The following is a 24,896-nucleotide window of genomic DNA, read 5'->3' as shown; positions in this document are numbered from 1 at the left end:
GCACAGGCTAACTCTTTATTGACAGCTTTGGAATGGCAACATCTGTTCCTAGAACTTATCAGACTTTAATGAGTTATCCAACATTTGAATCACTCATACCCATAAGAGGATAATTGCATGGTCATCTGATGGTATTTAAGAACTGCCAGTACAAATTGAATGGGCAACAGATTAAGATAACAAAATGGACCTCATTTTCACACCTCCTTTGAATTGATGTCCATATTTCTTACTACCATTGAATAGGGTATGTGCCATGTGTGCAGGGTGTTGGTTGTAGAATGGACTGCTATACCGTTAGTTAGCAATAAACCTTCCTTTGGGACATTAGGAACTTACTGGACATTGGACAATCAAAGCAAGGATGCATTAATGGCCATACCTCTGTCTGGTAGGTTGTGGCAGTAGATTACTTAATAACACTTCAATAGATGATACTAATAAAAGTGGTAGAGAAATTAAGAGGCCATGGCAACTTCACCCATGTTGTATTTGATGTAATGCTAATGATGTAAGGAATTATTTTTTACACATTCCTTAAAATGATTGATAGCATGGAGATGTATATCTACATGTAGACTGGAACAAGCAATGTGAAAGAAAAATGTTTTAAAAGATAGCATCTCCATGCTGAAAAACAGACACTCACAAAATGTGGGGTTTGATCTGATGGACTTACCTGTAGACAAGAACACCAAACACAGGTGTGCCATTCATTGACAGTTATAAATCACAAATCTTACACAAATTGACAGGTAAGTAAAGCTTGTAATGATGGGCCAGCAAGATGGGCCCCAAGATAAGCCAAGACGCACAGGTGAAACACTTAAGGCTATTATTTCAGGCCCATCCACTTTGCCCATCTGTTTACTCTATTCACAAAGGGTGTTTGTTTTAACAATTTGGATGTCCACACCTTTCTTGTGATTTGTTACAATTCTTGACAGATAGGTTGGGTCCCCAAGGGAGGAAGACATCAGGAAACCGCACCAAGACAATCATTTCCGGCACAGCAGGACCGTCCCCTGAGAAAGTGGACACTTGTCTCAAGACGTCTTGGGTTTACCTGTGAGGTATAATTATCCACCATGTTGACTCTTCACCTATTTAGGTATGTTAATACTCAAGTATCTGTCATGCAGAACTTCACACCTATCATCTGTTACATCTGTGTTGTATCACACCTGTCCTGTTTAGGATACTGTTTAGAAAAACATTTTCAAAATAGGGGCTGTCACCATTAACATTCTCGGGAAATGATGATCAACTAGTAAGGACATTCATCATACTATAAACAACACCTTGGTGAAATTATCAGATGTTAACACAACTGCATTTGAAAACTGTGTCTTCTTGATGTGCGAGGGTCGTGGTGATTGGTGGGAAGTTGTGCCCATCTTTATTGAGCTCCATTTGAGCTGCGGTAGGTGTGAGTGTCGTGCAGGTGGGCTCGCTGTGTGTCTGTGAGGGTAAGTGACAGGTCATGCTGAATGAGATGCCTGTAGCAGTTTTGTTGATGTTAACCTGACCACACACAGCCCTCATGACACTGCACTCTTCCCTTGCCACATCCACGGTGCCACAGCCTCCACATCTAGAGAGACCTCGCTCGGGAAGAAACGATACTTCCTTGGAGGCTACACATAAGACTAATCATGTCGTGTCTTGTAATGAGAGTGTTAGTAACAGGGGGAAAAGAGAATAAACAATGCGAAGAAGACACCGCACCATGTCTGCAGGCGGAGCCACCCCTCATCCATCATGCAGCTTGTCAGGGTAATTTACCCCGCAGGGCAGCCATTAAATCTGCTGGTGTTCAAAAGTACGCCAACAGGCATTATAACAAACACTGGAGAAGTTAACACCTGACGAAGCCTAATGAGGGGGAAGGGGAAACCTGCATAGTAATGACTATCCAGTGAACCGTACAGGGGCACTGTCCTGTCCCAGCATAAATAAACCAGACTGGAAAGGTTGACAATAATGACAGCAGGGCTTGTCTGTCTGTAATCATTTACTTTAAGACTACAGGGGGATGGAACGTTGTTGTAAAACCTAGAGAGCCCGATTAGGTTTGATGTCAAACATACCCGTACCCGACACAATTAATCTGGGTGAATAGTCTTCCCAGAAGCTACACCTGCACAATAGATTCATCTCAATTGTTCCAGAGGAAATCAGCTATGTCTAAATAGGAGCTTGAGAAGGTCACAACACCTCAACATAATGGCTGTAGCAGTGAATTCAGACCCACATAATTCAACTTTGTGGGATTGTAACATCAATGACTTTCACACAAAATGCAACAGATTGTAAAGGAAGTGAGTGATTACAACAGACATTAGAACAGCAAATATTGAAACAAGATAACTTGGCCACTATAAGAAGAGCTTGAAATTAGGCCATAGTGGCAGCCATACGCAAAGTGAATTCAAAGCCACAGATTCTGCCTCTTTTGGAACATGGCAGAGTTTAATTATCCTAATGAATGCAAAATCTTACAGATGGTAACGAAGGTATGAGAATGATGTTCACAAAGTATTGACACCATTCTAAAACTGACTTGCGTCATTTTCATTTTGTAACATCTTTTCACTTTTCACTGATATTAATTGTTAATCCACTAATATAAAAGATTATAACTCCCCAGATGTCATAACATCATATAAGTCAGAGAAAAAGAGCAGTCATAAACGGACCTTTGCACTGATGAAGCATGAAGGTTAACAAAAAGGGGGAGGGATGTGAATATTCAAGCACCTGCACACAACTGTCATTACAGATAAATGTTACATTTGCTTTAAAATGCAGATAATGATATACCCCTTGGGACATGTTTTGTTGGAAAAAATGAGGGGGAGGGGAGGACATAAGGGAGTTTGTTACAAACATACAGAGGTATAATTATTATCTCTGGTAGGCCTCTTTGTGGCATTGGAAAAATAAGAAGTTAGCAAGACAAAACTTCTTGGACAGAATAAGACATCAACTGTTTACATCTCTGTTGTGATACATTGAAGTGTCAGAATGACAGCTCTTCCAGTTGGGAACATGATTTACTTCTAACTAACCTTCCAATATTAGTTTTTCTTCAAGTTTTTACTGTTGCATTTGTTTGTTAGATTTTACAACAACCTTGACCGTTTTACCATCAGGCACATAAGCATGTGACTGTTTCACACCTTATCACATTGGTAAGAAAAACACAGCAGCAGCAGAGAAGGATAAGGGTACAGTCATTTCATATCAACATTACCCGAGTCCTAATGATCAACTCTGGTCAACTTACATGGTGAAATTAGGCAGAATGCTTCCACAGGAAACCCAGTTGCTAAAAGCCTGAGATGGTTTCCTCTGCATTGTTGGGGTGTAATGCCATGTACAGGAGCCACCAGCTTATTTTGCTTAATTGCTAGAAGTAACATGAATAAATGATATGGGAACATTGGTTTTGAAGTGTCCCACAACAGCGTTAAGGTTGCCACAACTACAGTGTTGTTGGCCATCAAATAAAACGTTTAGTCTAAACAGGTATCAGTGGCCACCTGGGATTGTCTTCTGGTAAGTACAATTGATTAAATGTTGTAATTGAGGAGACGACATGATGACAAGCAAGATTACAGTGCTTGCGCTCAGGCAACGAATGTGTCATGCGGACGTATGGCGAGAGGTGCCACTTAACCTGACAGTCTGCATGCAGGCGTAGCTGCTTCAGTTTTACTTAATTTGTCAGGAGTGTCATCAGTGTTTAAGTCTGTTTCTTCAAGGATAGAGTATTTTCCACAAAACATTCCTCAGTAATGTCAGTGCTTTAATTTCTTATTCCATACTAAAGCAAGAACGAGAATGTATACAATTAGCAGGACAAATTGTATTGCTTTTTTCCGCACTTCTACTACATAATATTTGCACTTTACTTACGGAAGTACCTGCTGAGAGATGTAATGTGTTTCAAGCTGATGTTCCTCTGAGAAGTTCTGCTTTTTAAGACAACAGGAGGGATGTACAAATGTGTGTAGACTTTTAAGCAACAGATGCAACAAAAGTAACAGTCACAACCGGCAGAACAAAATGAAATGATTATATGATTCCATGATTAAGGTGAACACAACAATTGTCATCTGTTCAGTATATGACATTTAAGTCATTTCAGTGATGTCCGCCATTATATTGAAAGAAAAGAATGTTTTGTGCTACGGGCAATCCTTGGGCCTGTTGTCCTTTGGTTGAACCCAAAGCCTGCCTGTTCACAATGGTACCGAATTTTGCACTGTTGTAATTTCAGCTTGTGTGCATTTTCCGGGGAGAGGTGAAAGTGGAATCAAATTGAAATGCAGGAAAAACTTTTCCGAGCCAACTGTGATCTTCCATATTGTCTAATTACTGGTACATGAGTTAGTAATAATGCCTTAAAGACTACAGGCTTGAAGTGGCTTCTGACTAGGATTATGTCGTGTATGGTTCTAACATGTATGATAGTATACCTTTGTTTCATCAATAAAAGACATTTCAATCGCCATGTTAAAAAGATAGGCCAAATCAATTTAATTCCAGGGTTTTTTATTTTCTAAAAAAGAATGATAAAAAAATCTCCTCTTGGGATCCTAGCAGACTACCATTGCGGTTATGGTGACTGTTCCTTTACAAAAATTGCCCTATTATAAAAATGCATACACATTCAACATGACTACAATAAAGTTCGTCTACACACAAGGTCAAAAGAAAAGTAAATAATTTGAAACTAAAATCTACTCTGCACTCAAGTGTATATCATTACTGTATTATTCAGATATTGGAATATATATATATAATGAATCAAACAACCAAGGCATCAAACTGGTTTGACTATACTAAGACCAAAATAAACAATTCTTCTTTTTTTAAGAATAAGGTTATGCTCTGAGAATTGCACTTCAAGTTGATTTACAAGACTAAGCCTAACAATCCTTCCTAAGTTGGAGTATTGTACTGTGCTAAGTCAACATTAGAGGATTATTCACAAAGAAAAGTCAACAAGTCCAACGCTCGACGATTCCTACCCTATAATTACCCGGACAAAGGTTCACCTTCTACGCTGACATCAAAACCACCGCTCGCCAACAGTGAACAAAACGTAAGGTGACAACATTTACACCTTGTGTGGTCTGCTTTGTTTTTACCTGCAGTTCGGAAAAGAGTAGGAGCCGCTGACGCAAATTGTCCCTCGGAGCGGTTGAAAATTGGGGTGATACTGCTATTGTTCACGAGGGGTTCAACACGTTGTGCCAGGAATCTTAATGTGCCACATGGCGGAGGGGATGGCCGGGGAACATTTGTCTTGCTTTGTTTTCATCACACGTGGCTGTCAGCTCACTTCAGTGTCATTCCTCGGGCAGAGCTTAAATCATGACAAATAAAGTAACTGAAATTCACCAACAAACCTTGGGAAGATGCCTTCAATCTTGAACCTTGTCCTGTGCTGCCTTTTAAAAACTTTTTTCATCTGGAACACAAAATTTTGAATTATTTGTCAACTTCAGTTGTGATTCCCATAGGCCGTTCATTTAAATCCCCTCTGCAAACATTTAGCAATCATTACAGGGTCACCTTCTTAAACACCAAAACGATTTTCATAAGACTTGACATGACGTCAAAATTTATAGCACTTCAGATACCATTTAAGCGTGTGTAAACATGGATCGTAATCTTGGGCAGACATCTCTTGATCTTTCCAAGTCGAGGATTAAAGTTGGCTCAGTTTAATGTGTAGCTGCAGGTAGGATTTAAGAGAACAACAAAAGGAACAGGATACGAGAGAGCAGTACAGAACCTTAAAGCTTCCTCACCTCATACCAGCCTTGCTCTGTTATCCTTATAATCCAGGCTGGATGCAGGGAAAGCGTTGAAAAGAAAGCCATTTCCCTGCTGTCTGTGCTATCACTAGTATCAGCATATCTTGTTTACGGCATCTTCTGTTGGGTTAAGTGTTAAAGGTTAAGAAGTCAAGCCTACCTGATGGCACCCTACATTGACAAAACAACATTGAAAACAATGAAATATGTAATAAAAGTATCCAAGCGATGAAGTATTTTCACATACAAAACACATAAGTCAGCCTGTATTGGTAATACAAATTTGTTCAACATTTCCGTTATGAAACTTTCATGATCCAACATCATCATTAACTTCCTGCAATCTTTTTCCAGTTACAATATTCAAAGACAGCAATTTTCCTCATAGCCCATAATAGCAATCACAAGTGGAAGACTCTACCTGTCTAGTCTCAACTGAATCAATGTCTCCTCCTGCTCCTCGCCCTCTTCCACAGCATCAGCATCCTTCATGTCAGCCATCTTCATCACTCATGTCAATCACTTGGAAGGGTTTGATCATTCATGCATGATCAAATCATCTAGATTCCCTGACTATGACACATCACGTCTGCAACTGTAACCACAGACTCCTCTCTACAATGACAAAGAGGCATCTTATCCTAATCTCCAAGCAGATTCTGTGGTGGACAATTGTACACTCTCCTGACCTGATGACTTCTCTGACAGTACTTTACCCCTGAGATAAGAGGACTGTCAGAAAAGCCGGCCAGTCAGAAAAGTGTACAAAAGTGTCCACCACATCTGCTTGGAGATTGATCATATCCATCAACATCACAATGTATCATCATCTAGCTTTAACTTACAATATCATCCACACAACAACAAGAAAGTTTATTGTTTAGATAACGGTAATCAGGTTATTGCACTACCGCTATTTCTTAAATAAGACAATTAAAATTCAGGTGACTGTCTATCTTATTAGGTGTAAAGTTTAACCCTGAATCCACAGCTTAGTCTTTTAATAATTTGTTCACTATGTACCTTAATATCAGTGGATATGTACATAGTTTTGTTGGGTGATCAGACAATGAAGAATATGATGCTTCACCTACCAGTTCAGTCAGATCATCAACAGCGTTTCCTAATTAATCTGATATCAGATGCTTGGGTCAATAATGTTCAATACAGAGATCTTCAGAATTAGGTTATCAAACTTGACCATCTTAGCTCCTGCAGGGCACCCTAAATATTATGGTATCTCCATCTCACTGCTCTACTGGGAATTTGGTTGAACTTCTCTTCCATGTCTTAAACAGTTCCTCCACTGTCTAACAAGGAAGCTATCTGCCACTAAAAAATCAAAACCACAGCATGTCCTGAACACATGGTATCAAAACCGGAAGTTCTGTTGCAGTGCCTTAGAAATCCGCAAGGGGGCCATTATCGAACTTGACCTTCGTTTTCCTGACCCCCTCTCATCTACCAAATATGATTAGGATTCATCTGTAGCTTCTCAAGTTATGTTGTTCACACACACACAGAGTTTTTAAGACTTTTACTTGTACATCACATCAAGGATGATTGAAACCCAGAGACATTACTGACTATTGTTAAACAAAGCCATAACTTCATAATGTAATTTTCAAGCATCTGGATCAAATTGGCACTACCAAAGCGTGTGACTGTCATCAGTTACGAGGGAGGAAAGACAAATATTTTCTCAAAGTCACAACCTTGCTGAGCACCATTAATTACGATGTTGTTTTTCTGGCTGGCAGAAAAGCAATCTCATCAATCAATGGAAACCAATGGACACTCCCACAACATTTGCCTGCATTGAAAAAAAAATGATCATGACAGCTTCAGAATTGCTTTCATTACGTATTAATGAGTGCACGTGAAAAGCATGTTATTTGCAAATAACATCATAAGATTGAAATCTTTTGATGATACAGCCATGTCCACTTTTAACTAGAAACTGATGGCTAAACGATGGCATGAACAATACCACCCTAACATTTTCAACTTTTCTAACAGACTTTTTAAGTAAACTTCACAGTATCATGGTATAAACTCAGATTCAGTGACATGTGCTTCCTAATAACAATTTTGGCTGCAATCACAGTAACACACACATACCAATGGCCACATACAGTGATACAAATATGATCATAAGAACGCCCCAACTTAAGCAATACAGATTATGCAAGGTCTTGCAGTTTAAGCAAAGTTTACATTGCAACATTTTTCTTCAAACAACTGTATGTCAATCACTGAAACTGACTGTGCAAAACGTAAACCAAAACTTAAAACAATAAACCAATCTTAAATTTTAAGTTTGAGCTTTTGACACTGTTGGAAGGTCATGGATATGGGCGTGCCAAAAAAACTTGTAAATAAAATCACTTTAAGTGAATGGTGCTTTCCGCCACTTTCACAGATGGCAACAGCTTGAGCAAAGCACATTTTTTCCATCCCACCAATCAATTGTATTTCCTACCTCGGCACAGCATTCTGATGATGAACTGGGATGGACACACCCCTGTGGGAACCCTCCAGGATGCACAGTACCTTAAAATAAATATTGGCTTTAATAGGAATGGCTCGGAAGGCTAGTGTTCATCTCAGTAGGGGGATTCTCTATTAGGTCTAACTCGGTCATGCCAGGATATGCTTGACCTGTGTTAGCACATTGGAGAGGCCATCCTAGTGGTAATCAGCTAGATGGAATTATTTTGTACCTGCAGATATTACATTAGGTATGGACACTCTCTGTCTGCCCATACATGTCTTCTTGGTATGAATTTTTAAAGGCCATTACCGTTACATGTACGGACTAGATCACCCTCATCTGAAAAGCCTGCAAACTTTTGAACTCAAGTTCTGACACGACGAAGGCTCCCTTCCAAGGGCTTTAGATCCACACACTTTTTTTAGTTGGAAGTAATTGAGGGCAGGAGGTCTTGGCCATACTTAAGCCTGCTGTCACACCTAGGCAGGACACAGCCCAGTGAGCCCACTGTTCCCTGCTTAAGACATGCCACAGCACTCCAGGCCCTCGCAGAAACACAGAATAATTGAACTCTACCCGATTAACTTTGCTTCCAAGTCTGCCCCTTTCAACATTAATGTACAGTGCACGTCACCACGCAGCTATGTCAGCGGGGAGAGATCCGTGTGCACAAATCAGCAACTCTTAATTAAAAGCTACTCACTGCAGACGGGGGCCACCAAAATTGAGTTCCCTTCTGGAGTGTTTTCATTTAATTATTTGGCAGGGAAAACCAACTTTCGCAGTAACCATTGCTTATCTCTCCACTGCAAGCATTCTGGAGAAATGGCAACCACAGCTCCTAGGGAGTTGCACCAAACATTAGAAGGTCATAATTTGCAAATGAAATGCCAATATTGGAGCATGACAAAAGCCACTTCTAGATTAAAGCTCCTCACAAATGCATATTAAGGGTGGAATTTAGTGTTCTCGTGGGACAATATTGTCTGTGGCATAGAGACCCCCTGTACCTCACAGCTGTATATCATCCACAGAATGAGACAAGGCCAATTAAATCATTTAATTTCATGGCAGAATGGTTAAAGTCCCATACCCCTCCTGCGGGTAGCCCTCCATGGACTTGGAGAATTTTTCCCCCGCAATTCATCAAGAAACAAAGTGAAGCAAATGAGGTTGGTTTATCTTAATTTGACCAATTTACCGAGACATTGATGTTCTGTTGGAAACGTTAGCAGTACAGAATAGTACTGCCACAAATTGGCACTTTTCAACAAAGGGCATGTAAATGTACTGCACACATTCACACACACTGCTAACAAAGGTTAAACCACGGCCATAAAATTATCATTACATTTCAATTGCTCACATATCATCTACATGTACATATAAGAAACCTCTGTCTTTTTCTTGTAAGAGTGTGGTTTTAATGCTTCTCCTTGATATTAAGTTAATAAAGACCAAAGAGGTTGCTTCCAAATTTTATCCCCTTCGGAAGGATGGTCAAATACAATCCTACACAATTTTCTACCATCTGTAAACAAACAAAGTACAGATAATCAAACCCAACCCTTCACAATTCAATTAGTAGAATTTAAATAAACATACTCTGTAGTTTGAAATTATTTCTTGTGTTGAATATGGGCCAACTTAGCTAACAATACAACTGACGATATCAGCAAATATCTGTCAAAAGATTTTAATGAAAACCAATCAACACAGCAACAAAATGATACCACATGAAAACAATGTGCAATATTGGATGTATAGAAATTACCAATTGTCCATTGCTGCTAAGAAGTTTCAACAGGACTTTGCAGTACAATTGCAACATTCAATGCGGACCTTTACTGCCAGTCTGAATCATTAAAAAGACTATCAAACAGCATGTGTAATAATTAACCATTTTAAGTTAAATTACCATTTCAGGTATGACTAGGGACAGATGGTTACATAAAGGTGATATAGAAATATTTGAGTTTTTTCTTGTATTTTTTTCTGTTCATATCATCAAATGAAAATCTAATCTTTCAATGTGCCTAGGTGTCAATTAATCCATATACTAGTATCATGTGGTTGCCAATTTTGTAACCTAGGCAATGAAAATTACATGGGCATATATAATAAAACAAAACACCAACATTCTGGACCTAAAATCAACCTAATTCAGTAACCCACCCATTAATTTGTGAGTTTTATTTCTGAATGCAGTCTGCACCATAATAAATATCATCAATGATCATCATTATCCATTGAGCTATCTGGTCAGGAACAAGAGTGTGTACAAAGGGCATTCTACATTTTATGCATAGCAACGTTTCACACGTCAAAGTCAATGAAAGTTAGTTTTCTGTAGAAACGTTACCTGTATTTGCATTTTGCCCCCCACCCCCATTACAAAAAAAGTTCACGGAACTCTGCAGGTAAATGTTGTTCCGATGATCACTCCCCTTACCTTCAAACCATAGATTTCTTAGATATCCTACCGTCTTCATTCTCCTGTAATAAAAACGATGACATTGTTTCCCTCGTAACGTTGAATAGACCGGTGAACCAAGGAGGTTAAAATAGTTTTAACCTCCTTGGGTGAACCTACCTCATCTCATATCTGACATTGTTCAAACTTTCGCGCGCAAAGACGGCATCGGAGCGAAATTGCACGGAAAACAAAACGTCACGCTGGCCTTGAGAGGTATAATAACAGCTATGTATACCTTATTACTTATTGAATTAAACTAGTTATAATTATATGCTGAAAATTAATTCTAAAGATATTGTTCCATTGTTTTGTCAAGTTTGTGGTTCATTCACGTTTTTCTGCTCTCTGTAGGGATAAAACAAGATGGCTGCGCCCTTGGGTAAGTCAGACTTATGAAATGCGATCATTTTTCTTTTACAGAGACCTTCTAGTTGTAATATATAGAAATCCGCTAATAACAATGGTTAGAACTTGTTTTGAAGTACGTTTTGGTGATAATAAACGCGTCATAAGTCAACTTATTTCACCGTGGCCAACATTTTCTAGTGGAATTGGGGGAGGGCGGCACTAAGGGTCGATTTTCTTTTACTAGGATTTTCTTTCACAAAACATATATTCATCTGAAGTAGTACATGTAACGTTACAGCCAGTAGGCACCCATAGGAGGAATAAGACTGTTGTACTTGTAGTGCCTGTTAACGTGTTCGAGGCCGATTTTACATCCCTTCTGAAAGACGAATGCAGCTCCAACCAGGATGCCCTTCCCTGGATTCGAACCGGGGGTCTTCCAATCATCAAATGATTGCAGCCAGGAGCTCTGTGAAACGATACCAAGGGACCTCAATATTTTCTTTGATGCCTAACTTCTAAGTTAAAGATAAGATTAATAGTTTGTGCCTCTTTTATGTTTCTTATTTTGACAGAAACTCTCCTTCTTCAAGTCCGCTGCCTGTCCTTAGCGTCAACCAGAAGACTCCTGGTGAGATGTAACACCACCTTGGTAAGAAACTCTCCTATCGACTTGAGAGGAAGGCCGGTTCAATCAGCACTACTATCATCACATGTACGGACATTTTCTACCACAACTACAAGATGGACAGAAGAAGTAAAGGAGGAATCTACAGAAACTACAGAGAAGAAACTGGAAGATGCTGAAGAATCTCAGCAGGAGGACTCCAGTCTTGATGAAGACATTGCAAGGAGGCAGAAATGGATGTAAGTGAAAGGAAAGAACAGTACATTCTCCAAGAGAAAGGGGCTTTCAAAAGTCTTAAGATTTCTTGTAAGTATGTAGAGCTTGGTCATATATTGTAAAGTATATCTATGATATGTACCTTTGAGAGATAGAGAATGATATTTTAAGATTGTGAATGAAAAATGTAACATTTGATATATGGAATCCTCAAGGTGCTGAAGAATATGATGTATGTTCCCTTACTAGGGAGATGTACAACTCCTGTCTGCCGGGCTATGGCCAGGTGTTTGATGGTATCCCCTACAACCAGCTGCCTGTGATCCACGTCTTCGCCAACTGGAACAACACACATGCAACCTGTACAGACAGCACAGGTGGGTGGGGAGGGGTAGCCATTGCAACTGTTGCAGGATTTCTCTCACTGATGTATAAGAAGACGGCAATCAAGAGAAAAAGCCCTGAAACAGTTACCCCGGCTAGGAGAGGGATAGAATATTGGTTGGGACAAAGGCTGTAGTCTATATCTGGTATGGGGAATTGAGAACTATGTTAGAGATGGAGTTCAGTAACCAAGTCTGTTTCAAGTGTGACAACCTGCCCAAGTTTGATTATTATTCTAATTGTTCATGAATGGCTACATGAGGGGATAGACATGTGCCTTCACACAAGTCAGTAGTAAGAGGTCATAAAATGACCCATCAACAGGAAGGATATATCAAATGGTTGAAACTCACGATTGTGCAGAGAAAATTCATCTCCACAAAAAGGAATGTATTTTATTTGTTAAGAATGATAGCACTGAGGACTAGGAGATGCTATTTTCAATGGCTCCATTTACTTTACAGTTCTTTATGCTTTTTTTCAGGAAAGATACTTGCTCAAACAACTTGTGTAAGTACAACTTCATATAAGTAAAAAAATTAAATATCATGTCATTTTTGTACTCTTGCACTATGGCAATATAACATTACATGTAGAAAATGATTTACAATGATGCATGTATATTTCTGAAAAGGGCTAGGTTTTTCTCATTGACTGTCCTGCCTTTTGATTTTGTTAAAAATAATGTCAAAAGAATTTGGTGTTGTTTTTTCTACAGGGAAAGGAAGGGTTTAAGAATGCCAAAAAGGCCACTTCTGTAGCTGCAGAGGTAACTGGGCAGTCCATTGCAACTGTGAGTATACTTTTTACTCTTTACACAAATGAACTTGTTAGAAAAATTAAGGTTTCATCGTTAGAAAGGCTCTCCACAAGTGCACAGTTTCGTTGTGTGATGTATGATTCCATGTGTCCACCAGTCAAAATACTGTAACAGTACCAGTTTGCTTAGTCATTCTGTTCTAAGGGAATAGATGACTTACCAGCAAATCTATCTCTTCCCATATCTGACATCTGTGTGAAAAGGTTTTTTCTCTTCTTTCAGAAAGCACTTGATCTCGGGATCAACAATGTGCGGCTGGTGCTACGTGGAATCGGACCAGGCAGGCAGGTGGGTATTGGAAATAGTTTTTACCTTATGTAACTGCTCTTGTAAAGAAGCCCCAAAACTATATAGTAGTTATGATAGGTCCATTGATTTCTTCCTTCTTGATTTGTCAAATGTTTATATCTTTAACATGAATATCTTTTGTCTAGCCAATCGTCAAGGGAGTGCAAATGGGAGGAATAAACATCGTGTCCATCACTGATGCCACGCGTTTCTCCGCCAATAGTCCTCGTCCACGAAAGGCTCGGCGAATCTAACTCAATGTAGATCTATCGGATGGACAGTAGCTTTCACTTTCAATGTTGATTTTAGAAGATAGTGGAAGTATGTATACAAGGTTAACAAGAAGCAATGAATAAAGTGTCATACTTCAAACTGAAAGAAGCATAAGAAAAGTGCTGTACTTCAAACTCATGACAGGAACAGTTTCATGTCGGTCAGTTTACATGGTGATACTGTTGGATGGGCATTGTGGTGGCTTTTCCTATACCAAAACAAAGAGGATATTGCACCAGTTTCAGCACGCTTTTTGCAAAAATAAACAACAGACAACTCTATGTATGTGAGAATATTGATATAAGCCATCTTTTGTCACTATTGATACATTCATTGTGAAATAAGTCCTACTCAATGATCATACCCAGAATTAGCCAAATGTATCTGCAAATAAAGTCAGCCGAAATTATCTTGTATTAAAGTACAAAAATCTAGTTATTGAAAGACGTGCATAGTGGCAAGAAGTTTTGCATAGTGGTATGAATTTTTTTTTTTTAATCTTATTCATTCAAGATGCTTGCATGAGAAGTGTCTACTAAGTTTACCTCCATTTTAAAGTACAGATAATCATGAAGGAAGTACTTATTAGAAAACAACTGTTGGACAATAATTAGGGGCCTGCCCTCCATATTTCTGAAATTCGACATAAATTCTTTATAAGATAAATTCTCTCTAGAATTACGACAAACTGATCATAGCTACCGGTATACTTAAGGCCACACCAATTTAATTTCTTGGTTAACATATTTTTTGAAAAATTGCTAAATTCCAAAATCAACATGAAAACAGAATCTCAGAGGAAAGTCTGTACTTTGGTGCACACAGTTTCAGGGTGTGAACGTGGTCAGGTGCAAGTTTTCACCCCAGCCTTCTGTTTTCATGATTTTTTTTGTTGCTAACATTTAAAAAAAAATCTGTTAACCAAGAAATTAAATTGGTGTGGCCTAATATCAAGATGTAATACTGCATCATAATTCGCATCAAAGTGCTATCGGGATTAAAATTCTTTTTCGCTGGGTGCGGTGGAGTCATAGGTTACCTGTGGGTTACAAAGGAAGAAATGTGACTGAGAACAGCTATTTTGCAGATCACTAAGTACTTGATGTACAGATGTTTCTTTCTGTACTACTGTCAAAGAGAATATGTAGATGAAGGTTAGACATCAAGGTAAGAAGAATACGCTAGACAGCAGTTACTCAAGCAACAGGATGAAGTTGAAAATTTGGTTTAGCCACTGACGAAAGATGCTGTCTGAAACGTCTGACCATTTCCAAATTTTATCTAGTTGCTTGAGTAACTGCTACTTTGCGCGTCAAAGAGAACATTAAAGACACTATGGTCCAACATGGCCACAAGTCTTGAGAGGAGTAGTGTTCCCAGTGATAGTGAATGTTCCATAAGCCACATTGGATACAATAGCAGTGTTCTGAAGGGGCTGCTGGCCCCCTGCGAACACCGTCATCCCCACAGCTGGCACCACCCACTGGTCGGTGTAAACTGCCATCTCTCTGGCCGTTATGGTGACGTTGATGAACTTCTCCTGGTTGGGTTTAAGATTGACCCGGGTGAAGTTGATGAGTTGGCGGGTGGGCACGGGGAGAGAGCTGCTTCCCCACTCCAGGTAAAACTGCACCACCTGGATGTGCAAAGGAATCATTGACAGGAGAATACATTTTCAGTATGTTACCAATGGTGTTTGCAAAGAAAATGGGATGTATCCTGTAATGGACATGCTAATAATAATATGATATGGCCTCCTTCAGTCAATATTGACCATGGTAAGATTTGAATTGATATCAGCCCTACAGCTTTGTTTATGGCTAGACAGTCCTATATGAGAATTACAGTCTGCCACATAGGGCACATGTATGTGCTATATGCAATGGTACCATACAAACTTTTCTCTTTTGTTTTAGTATTTAACGTTATTTATCTTGCACAGATATGAGTGACAGTCAGTGTTTGTGGAACAGAATGCATGCATAGAACTGGCTTTGTCCATTTTACAAAGTTGGGAGTCTCCAATGGACATGTTTACCTCGTCTCCAGTGACATTCCCAATGTTGGTGACTCTGACCACAGCGGTGACATTGTCACACGGGTGGATGGTTGTTGGCAGGACATGGTCGTGTAGATAGTCGTACATGAACTGTGCATAGGAAAGACCAAAGCCAAAAGGGTACAGGGGGTCCCAAGTGGAGTACCGGTATGTCCTTCCATCCATAGTGTAGTCTTCCATTGCTGGCACCTGCAGAGAGCAACATGGAAAGCTCTAGTGTCAACAAGTACATGTATAGTGAACCATGACTAGCCTTTGCAATGCTGTGTAGAAGTACCTCCTGTTGAGTTATTATAGAACTGCAGTAAATTACAGCTTTGAAATGCTATAGTCTGAAGTTTGAATGGTCTCATATCTTATAGCACCCATATGCAAGGATGAGTAACTAAGGATTAATTTAAGATTCATCTCCCTATAAAAGTCACGATAAATGTAACCAGTTGCTCTTTACAAATTGCAAAGTAATACATTCGTCAAGTTTACATGGAGCAGAAGTGACCCCTATCTTTCACAGGCAGTACTGCACTCACCTGGTCCATGGTTGCTGGCCATGTGAAGGGAAGTCTGCCTGCAGGATTGGCATTGTTCTCATTGAGAAACATTCTCCTCAGTGCCTCCCCAGTGGCCTGTGCTGGGAGGAAACACTCCACGATGGCCTTCACTGCATCGTTGTCCTTAGCCCAAGAGATGTCCAACGGTCCAGCATTGAACAACAAGAGCACCACTGGTTTGGAGGATGCTGCATTGGAAGCAGGCATTCAAACTTACCTCAAATATGCATCAAACAAGAAAAGAAACAAACAATAGGCAATTGACTTAAATGTTGACCTACTATGTGTGTCGAAGCATAAAATTATAATTACAAAACGTCAAACTACCACATAACTTCACATTTAAAAATTATAGAAACAAGCACAACAGCAGCACCTGACTGCATGCATTACCACATAGTTGACATACCATAGCTGACGGCATCCTTCAGCAGCTGCAGCTGTTTACCAGGCAAGGAGAGGTCAGCACGGTCCCTCCCTTCACTCTCTATACCAGCACCTGAAGCCACAGAAAAGCACATAGTCATTACAATAATGGCATCAAATACTTTCCACATTTAACCATAACAAATGTTATTCAACAGGCAAACCCCAGCCATATGAATGCCACATTCAATATATAGCTGGTCATGCTAAGATGTCTGCAAAACATGCACATCATCCACACACAAAACATTCTTGTCCTTGGTGCTGAATACCATCCACACAAAGGCAAACACCCCTGTCCCTAGTGCTGAACAGCATTCACATATAGGCAAACATCCCTATCTTAGTGTTGAACGCCACTCACACACAAACATTCCTGTTCTTGCCAATCTTGGTGCTGAACACCATCCACACAAAGGCAAACACCCCTGTCCCTAGTGCTGAACAGCATTCACAGATTGGCAAACACCGTTCACACACAGGTAAACATTCCTACCCTTAGTTCTGAACACCATCCATATACACGCAAACATTCCTGTCCCTAGTACTGAACACCATCTACACATAACCAAATGTTCCTGTCCTTAGTGCTGAACACCATCTGCACACAGGCAAACATTCCTATCATTAGTGCTGAACACCATACACACAGGCAGTCACACTTGTCCTTGGTGTTGAACACCATCCACACACAGGCAACATTCTGTCCTTAGTGCTGAACACCATCCATACACATGCAAATATTCCTGTCCTTAGTGCTGAACACCATCCACACACAGGCAAACATCCCTGTCTTTACTGCTGAACACCATCCATACACAGGCAAATTTTCCTGTCCTTAGTGCTCAACACCATCCATACGCAGGCAGCTATTCCTGTCCTTAGTGCTGAACACTGTCCACACACAGGCAAATATTCCTGTCCTTAGTGCTGAACACCATCCACCCACATAAGTTCCCCCCTGCTTCATGTCTGGACTTACCTGTCCCCAAACACACCACCACCAACTCTGCTCCTTCCACAGCCATCTTGACCTCTTGTTGATCATAGTCCTCACAAACAGGGTCAGACCCCTTACATCCTGCACCATGTTGGGTTTTTCCAGCAAGGCCAGACAGTCCTACATAGATAAGGTATAAGTATCAAAGGTCATTTGTCACAGTGCAGATACAAAAACAAGCATTCACAACTTAAACTCAGTCCCTCCAAAATAAAAGTTGGATATGCTAGAATCTGAAGACTACAATTTTTTCATGTTTATTGACCTTTCCAATTCAAAGAAAATAGGTTTAACAATGGTGCCTGATTAAGAGTTTCACATTAAAACATATGAAGCTGTTACCTTGCAATGGGGTTGATGAGAACTTGGGATCAGGAATAGGTGAATAGTCTCCATACAGTGCAGGAAGGTTGTCAGCAAAAGGGCCGATTACCTGTGTGGGGAACAAGTGTGAATATGTTTACCATGAGAACCACAAGGGAATGTCATTCACATCTAGATGGTTTTAGATACATACGGTAATACGTAATCCACAATTTGGTATTCTCAAAGACCGGTACTAGGGCTAAAACAATTCTGCTGAACAAATACAGTTTGAAAGTATTGTAGATGTTTTTTTTCATGGAAACCACTATATGTATACTGCTGATAGGGATAATCATACAGTCCTTAGGCATGTTAGGGGGACCCTTGGTCTTTCTTCTAGAGCCACATATGGAAAGTGTTAGAGATACCGGTATTAACTTTTAGAAATAGCTGCTTACTGCTAGAGAGGTGACTTTTCCAGACAGTGGTAGCACACTGTCATTATTCTTCAGCAGTACAAATGTTTTGAGTGCCACCTCCACAGCTAACTCCCTGTGGTCAGCACTCTGTACAACATCGGTCACAGACAGCTTACTGTAGGGGTTCATCTGTGGGGGGTCAAACTCTCCCAGGCGCATCCTGGTGTAGAACAGGGGTTTCACTCGCTCTGTTAGAGTCTGAAATAACAGAATACAAACACTTCCGTTGTGATTCAGATTCAGTTTTTCAAGATACCTGGTACACAATGTGTCTGTTATACTGAAATGAATGAGAAAATAATGTAAAAACAATATGTTATATCACAGTTTTGCTTATACCACATACATGAAAAGCCATTTTAGGGGGGAAAGTTTACATTATTACAAGATTGCTAAGTGACCTGACATTTGACAGGTCAGTGAACGAACTTCATAGATAAAGATCAAATCTTTTTTTCGTTTGTGTCTTTTGTTGTCTTTTAAATCATACCTTTACCTTAAACAAAAATCTAATTTTGGTCGCTCAACGGTCACTCAGCAATTGATCGCCATCCAGTGGAAAGGGGGCTACAATTGTCTTTTTGAAGTTCATCAAATTTGAATTTAGTACAGTGCAACAAGGTACAGGCATGCGGCAGCACATTTTCAACAAAAATATTTAGACAAAATAACCATCTGATTTGTTAGATGTATAGGTCTATTCTCATTATCTGGCATCATTTTCCTACATAGGTTATCAGTTTACCGCAAACTTCAAGGGCAAAGTTGCAGTTTCCAACGTCCTGGCTGGGTGCCGATACCTTTTGGAACAGCCTGACCAATCAGGGGCCTCCATTTTGGCTATTCCCTCCCTCCCCCTGGAAAGCTGGATTCTCTGGCCTGGCTGTAAACACTGCTCTGACTGTCAGATAGTGTGTTTGCAGAGAATATTGACCCGTATGTCACTGTTAGTGCTTGCGTGATTGGGAAAAAAGCAAATAATGGCGATTTGGGGTCATTTTACGATTACTAAATGCCAATTTTGTTAATACTACCTTTACAGCATGATTTTAAAAGCAAAAGTTTGACAAAACTGTATATGATAGGGCAGAAAAAGAAATGCTGTTCTGAGGTTTACCACCTGATCTTGCCTCTCACGGGTGGCATAAGCATTTTGATACTTTGATTATGTGTGAGGGCTCACAGAAGGAGGTTCTCATAAAATTATTGAAAAAAATTCACCAAAAATTAATTTAAAAAGATATCAAAAAAGGAGCCCGTGTATTAACCAATGGCATTATTATGGATCTGTCCCTAAAATATTAGCTTTGTACATTGGATCGTTTGCGAGGAAAAACCACTTTTGTAAAAAGGGGCGTGGCCCTGTAATTGTTGATGACGTCATCATGACGTCATAAAAATTTGCATAAATTATTGTCTTGCACAGAGGTACTTGGAGAGAAAAAAATCAAGAGCCACAAGTAACACTATATAGTATTTTCAAGACACCCCAGAAGTGCTGCCGCCTGCCTGTACCATCTGATAACACTTAGACTGTTGCTTATGGTATTCATTAACTACAAGTGGAAAACCTCTTACCTGGTTTGAGATAAGTCCTCCTACCACAGCCTTACTGATGTGGTCGTATGCATTGGTCAGCTTTGAAATGGTCAGGTCCAGGTTGGTGCCAGCATTTACAGCTGCTGCAGCTGTCTCTTCAAATGTCTTTGTGTAGCTGTGCATGGATATATTACTGTTATTTACACTTTTAAAATATTTTGTAGCACTTGATGCGTTGTTCCTTCCTCCAGCTAGCAGGACATGGTACCATTTTAAACTAGTATGTAATTGGCATGGAAATACAATAGAGAAATGCAGCCCAGAGCTTTTATGGATCATGATGAGTGCTTGATTAATTAAGTACTTGATTGATTGATTGATTGATTGATTGATTGATTGATTAAGTACTTACTTAATTCTTGACAGTGCACTTAGCCCTGTTGCCAAAGATGTCATGTGACGTTGTGACAGTGTCAGTCAGTGTTGTCTCTCAATGAATAGGGAACTGGGTCTAAGTCCCAGATATGTACGTGTACATCCAGTCCCTGAACATTTCTAACTGAGCGATGGTCTTACTGATGTTTCACCATGATGTTCTCCACTGCACCCTCGTCACTCACAACGTAACCATGGAAACCCCAGGTGTCTCTCAGGATGTCCGTCAGGAGTTCCTTGTTGGCGCAGGCTGGCACACCACGGATACTATAGTAAAACACAGGTGGTTATATCAACTGAATGGAAATGCACACAATGCACATATACCCTTTATTGCCTCTGTGTATGCAAGCTTTGTTTTTGGTATGCCCTAATGTCAACTTGCAGGTCAAAGTGTTTTCCCTGTAGGCTGGCAGGAAGTGGTAGAACATTTTTCACATGTTCACCATAAAGAGAGATCTTAAGCTTGTTTTTCCACCTTTTTTCTTTCTCGTCTGATGACTTTACCTCACCTTTTGCATGATACATTCTATCTATGACATGAAGGAGGTGTACATAAATCATGCAGAGCATCAAATACCATCAGATATTCACCTACATCAACAGTACTAACGTTACCATACTAAACACGAGAAATCAAATATCTCATACCTCCGTGAAACATTTCGACTTTTTGTAGACAAAATATAACACAACAATGTCCATTTCACACATTACATGCTTCACTCTCACAGGGCATCCTCGGTTCCTTATTTCATTTATCATAATAATTTCTGGCATGCAATGTGGGGAACAGATTTAGACTCGGGCAACTCAGCCTGGAATCAACTTTGGAACCAGATCAACTACGGACACTCACTGACATAAACAGATGGACTGAAAACAATTTTTTGGCACAGTTATTTATGAATAGTTAAATTCAAGGAAGTGGAGCATGCAAAATCATGCTGAACTGCCATTGCACAGTTGATTGTCTGTAAAAGCATTTTTTTTAATTTGGTTCACACAGTCTTTTTTAGCATGTGGGGTAATTATTTGCATTGCAATTCTTGCACACAGCAACAAGTAATAGTAACGTGGCATATTGGCTAGAGTGTTTGCGAAGCATTATCAAGATGCAAGCAGTCCTTAAACCACAAACATTTCAATTAAACATGTGACTTGCCAACTGTTTTTCTGGCAACATTATTATCTTTATGTTTGATTGGAATTACATGAATTTCACCTTTTTTTCATAATCATTTTCTTAAGAATAGGCAAGAACGTATCAAATAGACTGTCAACAAATGACCAATGCGTAGGAGTTATCAATACTGACATTCTGCTTTTTTTCTGATCAATTTGTGTAACAGACATGAATAACATAAGCAGCGTGACAAACTTAGTGTCTGGGTTTTAAAAGTTGTTTTCTAAAGAACTGTGCTGGTTTCTTTGAGCCAGACTTGCACCAGGTCAGGTGGTATCATCAGGCCACTAGACAAATAAGAACGTTAAAACACATAACCCAATGTCAGCTTGGAGAAAACGCAATTACCACAGATCCTTTCCGGAGGTAATAAACTGTGTAACTGTCCGCACTAAAAGAAGTCCATTACCTGTTGTAACTACACATGATGCTGTATGTCCCAGCCTCCACACACTTCTGGAACTGAGGCAGGAATGTCATGTGCCAGTCCCTTTCTGACACCTGTGGGTTTTATAATAAAAGAAAAAGACTATGACTGAACATGCCGTAATGAAAGTGTTTTATACTTTTACATATTATAGAGGGCATAGAGATTTGTTAACAAATCAACTCCAAGGTACTTTTCATTACAGTAAAACAGACATATAGCTGATATCATACAGGAATGTAGCAAATTTGGCCTCAATTTACAGCATGGGTTGCTTTAGGGAGGAGCTACCAGTAATTTGTACCTCTGTCAATGATAGAACATTATACTACTAGTACTTACTTACTTGACATTCCCTATGATGAAATAATTCCATCTGGTAAGCTCCTTGTATCACTGACAAGGCTTACCTTAGCATCAAAACTGAACCTGGAGGACGGTATGTTCTCTGGGCCTCCGTGGACATCAAAGTGCTTGCAGCCTGCGTTAGTCCTGATATACCGAGGATGGTCCCCCTGTAGACCCCTCACAAAGCTCTGTGCCAGTCTCCCACTCAGGTAAGGATCCTCCCCATACGTCTCCTGCTCAGGAAGATACAAATGGTTCAATTGGTCAGCCTGGTGGAGACTCGCATCATGGACAGCAAGAGTTACTCTAAAGAGGGCCTGCATGGGGGGGTCCCGACAATGCTCTACGCTAAATTCGGAGGGCCGGCTACGTAATACACTAAATTCAGAAAGCCTCCCTACGCTCTATGCTAAATTCAGAAAAGCCTCCCTACGCTCTACATTATATTATGGAGTGGTCGGCAACGCTCTACGTAAAATTAAAACGGTCGATTACGCTCTACGTAAAAGGGGCATGCAGGCCCTCTCTAAATGCATTCAAGTTTGCAGTGGTTTAATGTTGATGGTTTTATGGTAACCCCTTCACAGCGAAAATGCACCGTGAGCTAGAAACCACCGGGAACACTCGATTTTCTCCCTACGATGAAATTCAATCACTGCGAACTTAAATGCATTTAGTACTGTAGTGTTCCAGGTCTTGTGATCTGTACCTGGTTCCTGCCCCAGAGGGGATGTCTCATGATGTTGATGACAGGGCTGAAGCAGCTGATCCCTGTGTGATCTCCATACTCCTGGTGCTGGGTGTAGTTGTTGTACTTGGCACGGACCTCTATGGACGTGGCCTCTGCTACAGCACGGACCACTTCGGTACTGGGTGAAAAATTGAATGTAATAAAGCTGTTACAGCAGACTTGTCCACTGACTATGTTTAAGAAATGAGATGTCCGATTGCCATCTGAATCTTTCTTCCAAAGTAACAGGTGTTTTCTTATGTTATGACTTAGGGGTCAATTTTCTATAAGGCATTATCAGCCATTCTAATAAATCTGCATGCATATAATTCTTAGCTGGCTTGCTCTATTAGTCAAATAAAAGCTTTATTAGTGTGTATTGCTCAAGTGTAGCCAGGCTACCAAATTTAGCATGATACTGAATTTAGCATACTCAGAGCATGATTGGACACTCCCATCCCCTGATGACCCCCTTAAATAGAAGTGTGTGACTTTCTCATGATTTTCCCCACACTCCCCTTCCTTAGATATTCTGATTTGTCCCTTGGCCTTTGGTGGGCAAACAAATCTATTGTCCTTCCATCCATACCTGATGATCACCTGTTTTACCTGATTTGAAGAGAAATTCATTGGATTGTCATTTTACTGTTCAGTTTCTGACCAAAGATCAAGGAGGTTATGCTAAGATTTATTAATTTGCAAATAGCTAACATGCAATCGGTCAAAATAGGGCTCGAAATACAGGGGGTGCATGAAATTATACACTTTTGTTTGCCCATTAAAATTGAGCTGCGCACCTAATTTTCGACTGTGGGTGCACCGATGCGCCTAGCCGTGGCGACTAACGAAGGGTGTTTTTGCTTGATATGACATATACTATCCCTGGATAGTATATGTAATATCAAGCAAAAACACCCTTCGTTAGTCGCCACGGCTATGATGCGCCTAGATATTAGTGTAGAGTAACATACACATTGAGGTACTATTATACACATATTTAGGCGCACCAGTGTAGCTATCCCCCAAAAAATAAATTCCAGCCCTCCTACATGACAGAACAACATCATATCGTACTATTACTGTAGTTCTTCGGTACCTAAACGTCGCGGCCAGTCCGAGAGCCTGTGGGAAGGACGTAGCGGGCCCGGCCTGGGGGTCCCCCCGGAGACACTCGGTGTTCCACTGGTGGGGCAGGATCCCGAGCCGCGGGATGGAGGGGGCCGGGCCATTCGCGTGGGCCCCTCCCCGCGACATCTGCAGGACCACCTCCTCCATCGTCAGGCGGCTGACCAGGTCGTCCACCCGATCCTGCCATGGCAAGGACGTGTTCTGGAAGGGGAAACTGGCCAGGGACATGCTACAGGGAAAGGTACAGACTAGGAAGACGACCCAAACATGATTTTGGTATAGAAGAAACTTTGCGGAAGTCGCCATGTTTTGGGGTCACGAGAGCTAACGTGTTCCAAGGGACGGACCATAATAGTGTGGGGGTGGGGGGTAAACGCGAAGTACAGAATAATATTTCGGACAACAAAATGCATAACAAAGCCATCGCTTTGAATATTAATTGTTTGTAAGCGATAGTCATTCGGATTCAGTTTAGAGACAGCCATTAAAATCTGAAGCGAAAACTAGTTCTCTAATGCCGCGGT

At 40.3% G+C, this 24,896-nt stretch overlaps 2 protein-coding genes and 1 long non-coding RNA gene across 3 annotated transcripts in view; 1 reads left to right on the top strand and 2 right to left on the bottom strand.

Annotated features, from left to right (window-relative positions):
- LOC136428200 (small ribosomal subunit protein uS11m-like) overlaps positions 1-14,051 on the top strand; it is a 42,911-nt gene extending 28,860 nt beyond the window's left edge. The window contains exons 2-9 of the mRNA XM_066417540.1: positions 948-1,073; positions 11,153-11,180; positions 11,725-12,016; positions 12,243-12,370; positions 12,862-12,887; positions 13,096-13,170; positions 13,420-13,485; positions 13,632-14,051. Of these exons, the coding sequence (XP_066273637.1) occupies positions 11,165-11,180; positions 11,725-12,016; positions 12,243-12,370; positions 12,862-12,887; positions 13,096-13,170; positions 13,420-13,485; positions 13,632-13,739 (711 nt within the window). The 5' untranslated portion in view covers positions 948-1,073; positions 11,153-11,164 and the 3' untranslated portion in view covers positions 13,740-14,051. The remainder of the gene's footprint in view (positions 1-947; positions 1,074-11,152; positions 11,181-11,724; positions 12,017-12,242; positions 12,371-12,861; positions 12,888-13,095; positions 13,171-13,419; positions 13,486-13,631) is intronic.
- Positions 4,540-5,919, bottom strand: LOC136428202 (uncharacterized). Its single transcript, XR_010754592.1, has 2 exons — positions 5,826-5,919; positions 4,540-5,482 (listed from the first exon to the last, which is right to left on the bottom strand). It is a non-coding gene; the product is annotated as an uncharacterized lncRNA (long non-coding RNA).
- On the bottom strand, positions 14,042-24,679 carry LOC136428198 (uncharacterized). The gene is made up of 13 exons (XM_066417538.1): positions 24,341-24,679; positions 23,224-23,383; positions 22,577-22,747; positions 22,149-22,240; positions 20,695-20,820; positions 20,158-20,293; positions 18,559-18,777; positions 18,137-18,227; positions 17,777-17,914; positions 16,778-16,867; positions 16,348-16,556; positions 15,797-16,006; positions 14,042-15,394 (listed from the first exon to the last, which is right to left on the bottom strand). Exons 1-13 carry the CDS (start codon positions 24,676-24,678, stop codon positions 15,092-15,094), a joined length of 2,283 nt encoding a protein of 760 aa, XP_066273635.1. The 5' UTR covers position 24,679; the 3' UTR covers positions 14,042-15,091.
- Positions 24,680-24,896: the final 217 nt, after the last annotated feature.

Source organism: Branchiostoma lanceolatum, chromosome 2 (assembly GCF_035083965.1).
Source record: "Branchiostoma lanceolatum isolate klBraLanc5 chromosome 2, klBraLanc5.hap2, whole genome shotgun sequence".
NCBI lineage: Eukaryota > Metazoa > Chordata > Leptocardii > Amphioxiformes > Branchiostomatidae > Branchiostoma > Branchiostoma lanceolatum.
The sequence above is the reverse complement of the archived record's forward strand: the minus strand, read 5'-3'. Positions and strand labels throughout refer to the sequence as shown.

Coding starts and splice junctions, on each gene's coding strand:
- LOC136428198 (XM_066417538.1), bottom strand. CDS start 24,678: ATGGCGACTTCCGCAAAGTTTCTTCTATACCAAAATCATGTTTGGGTC. Junction 20,821..22,148: donor ATCATGTGTAGTTACAACAG/GTAATGGACTTC, acceptor GTTTTACTATAG/TATCCGTGGTGTGCCAGCCT. Junction 16,557..16,777: donor GAAGGATGCCGTCAGCTATG/GTATGTCAACTA, acceptor CTTCCAATGCAG/CATCCTCCAAACCAGTGGTG.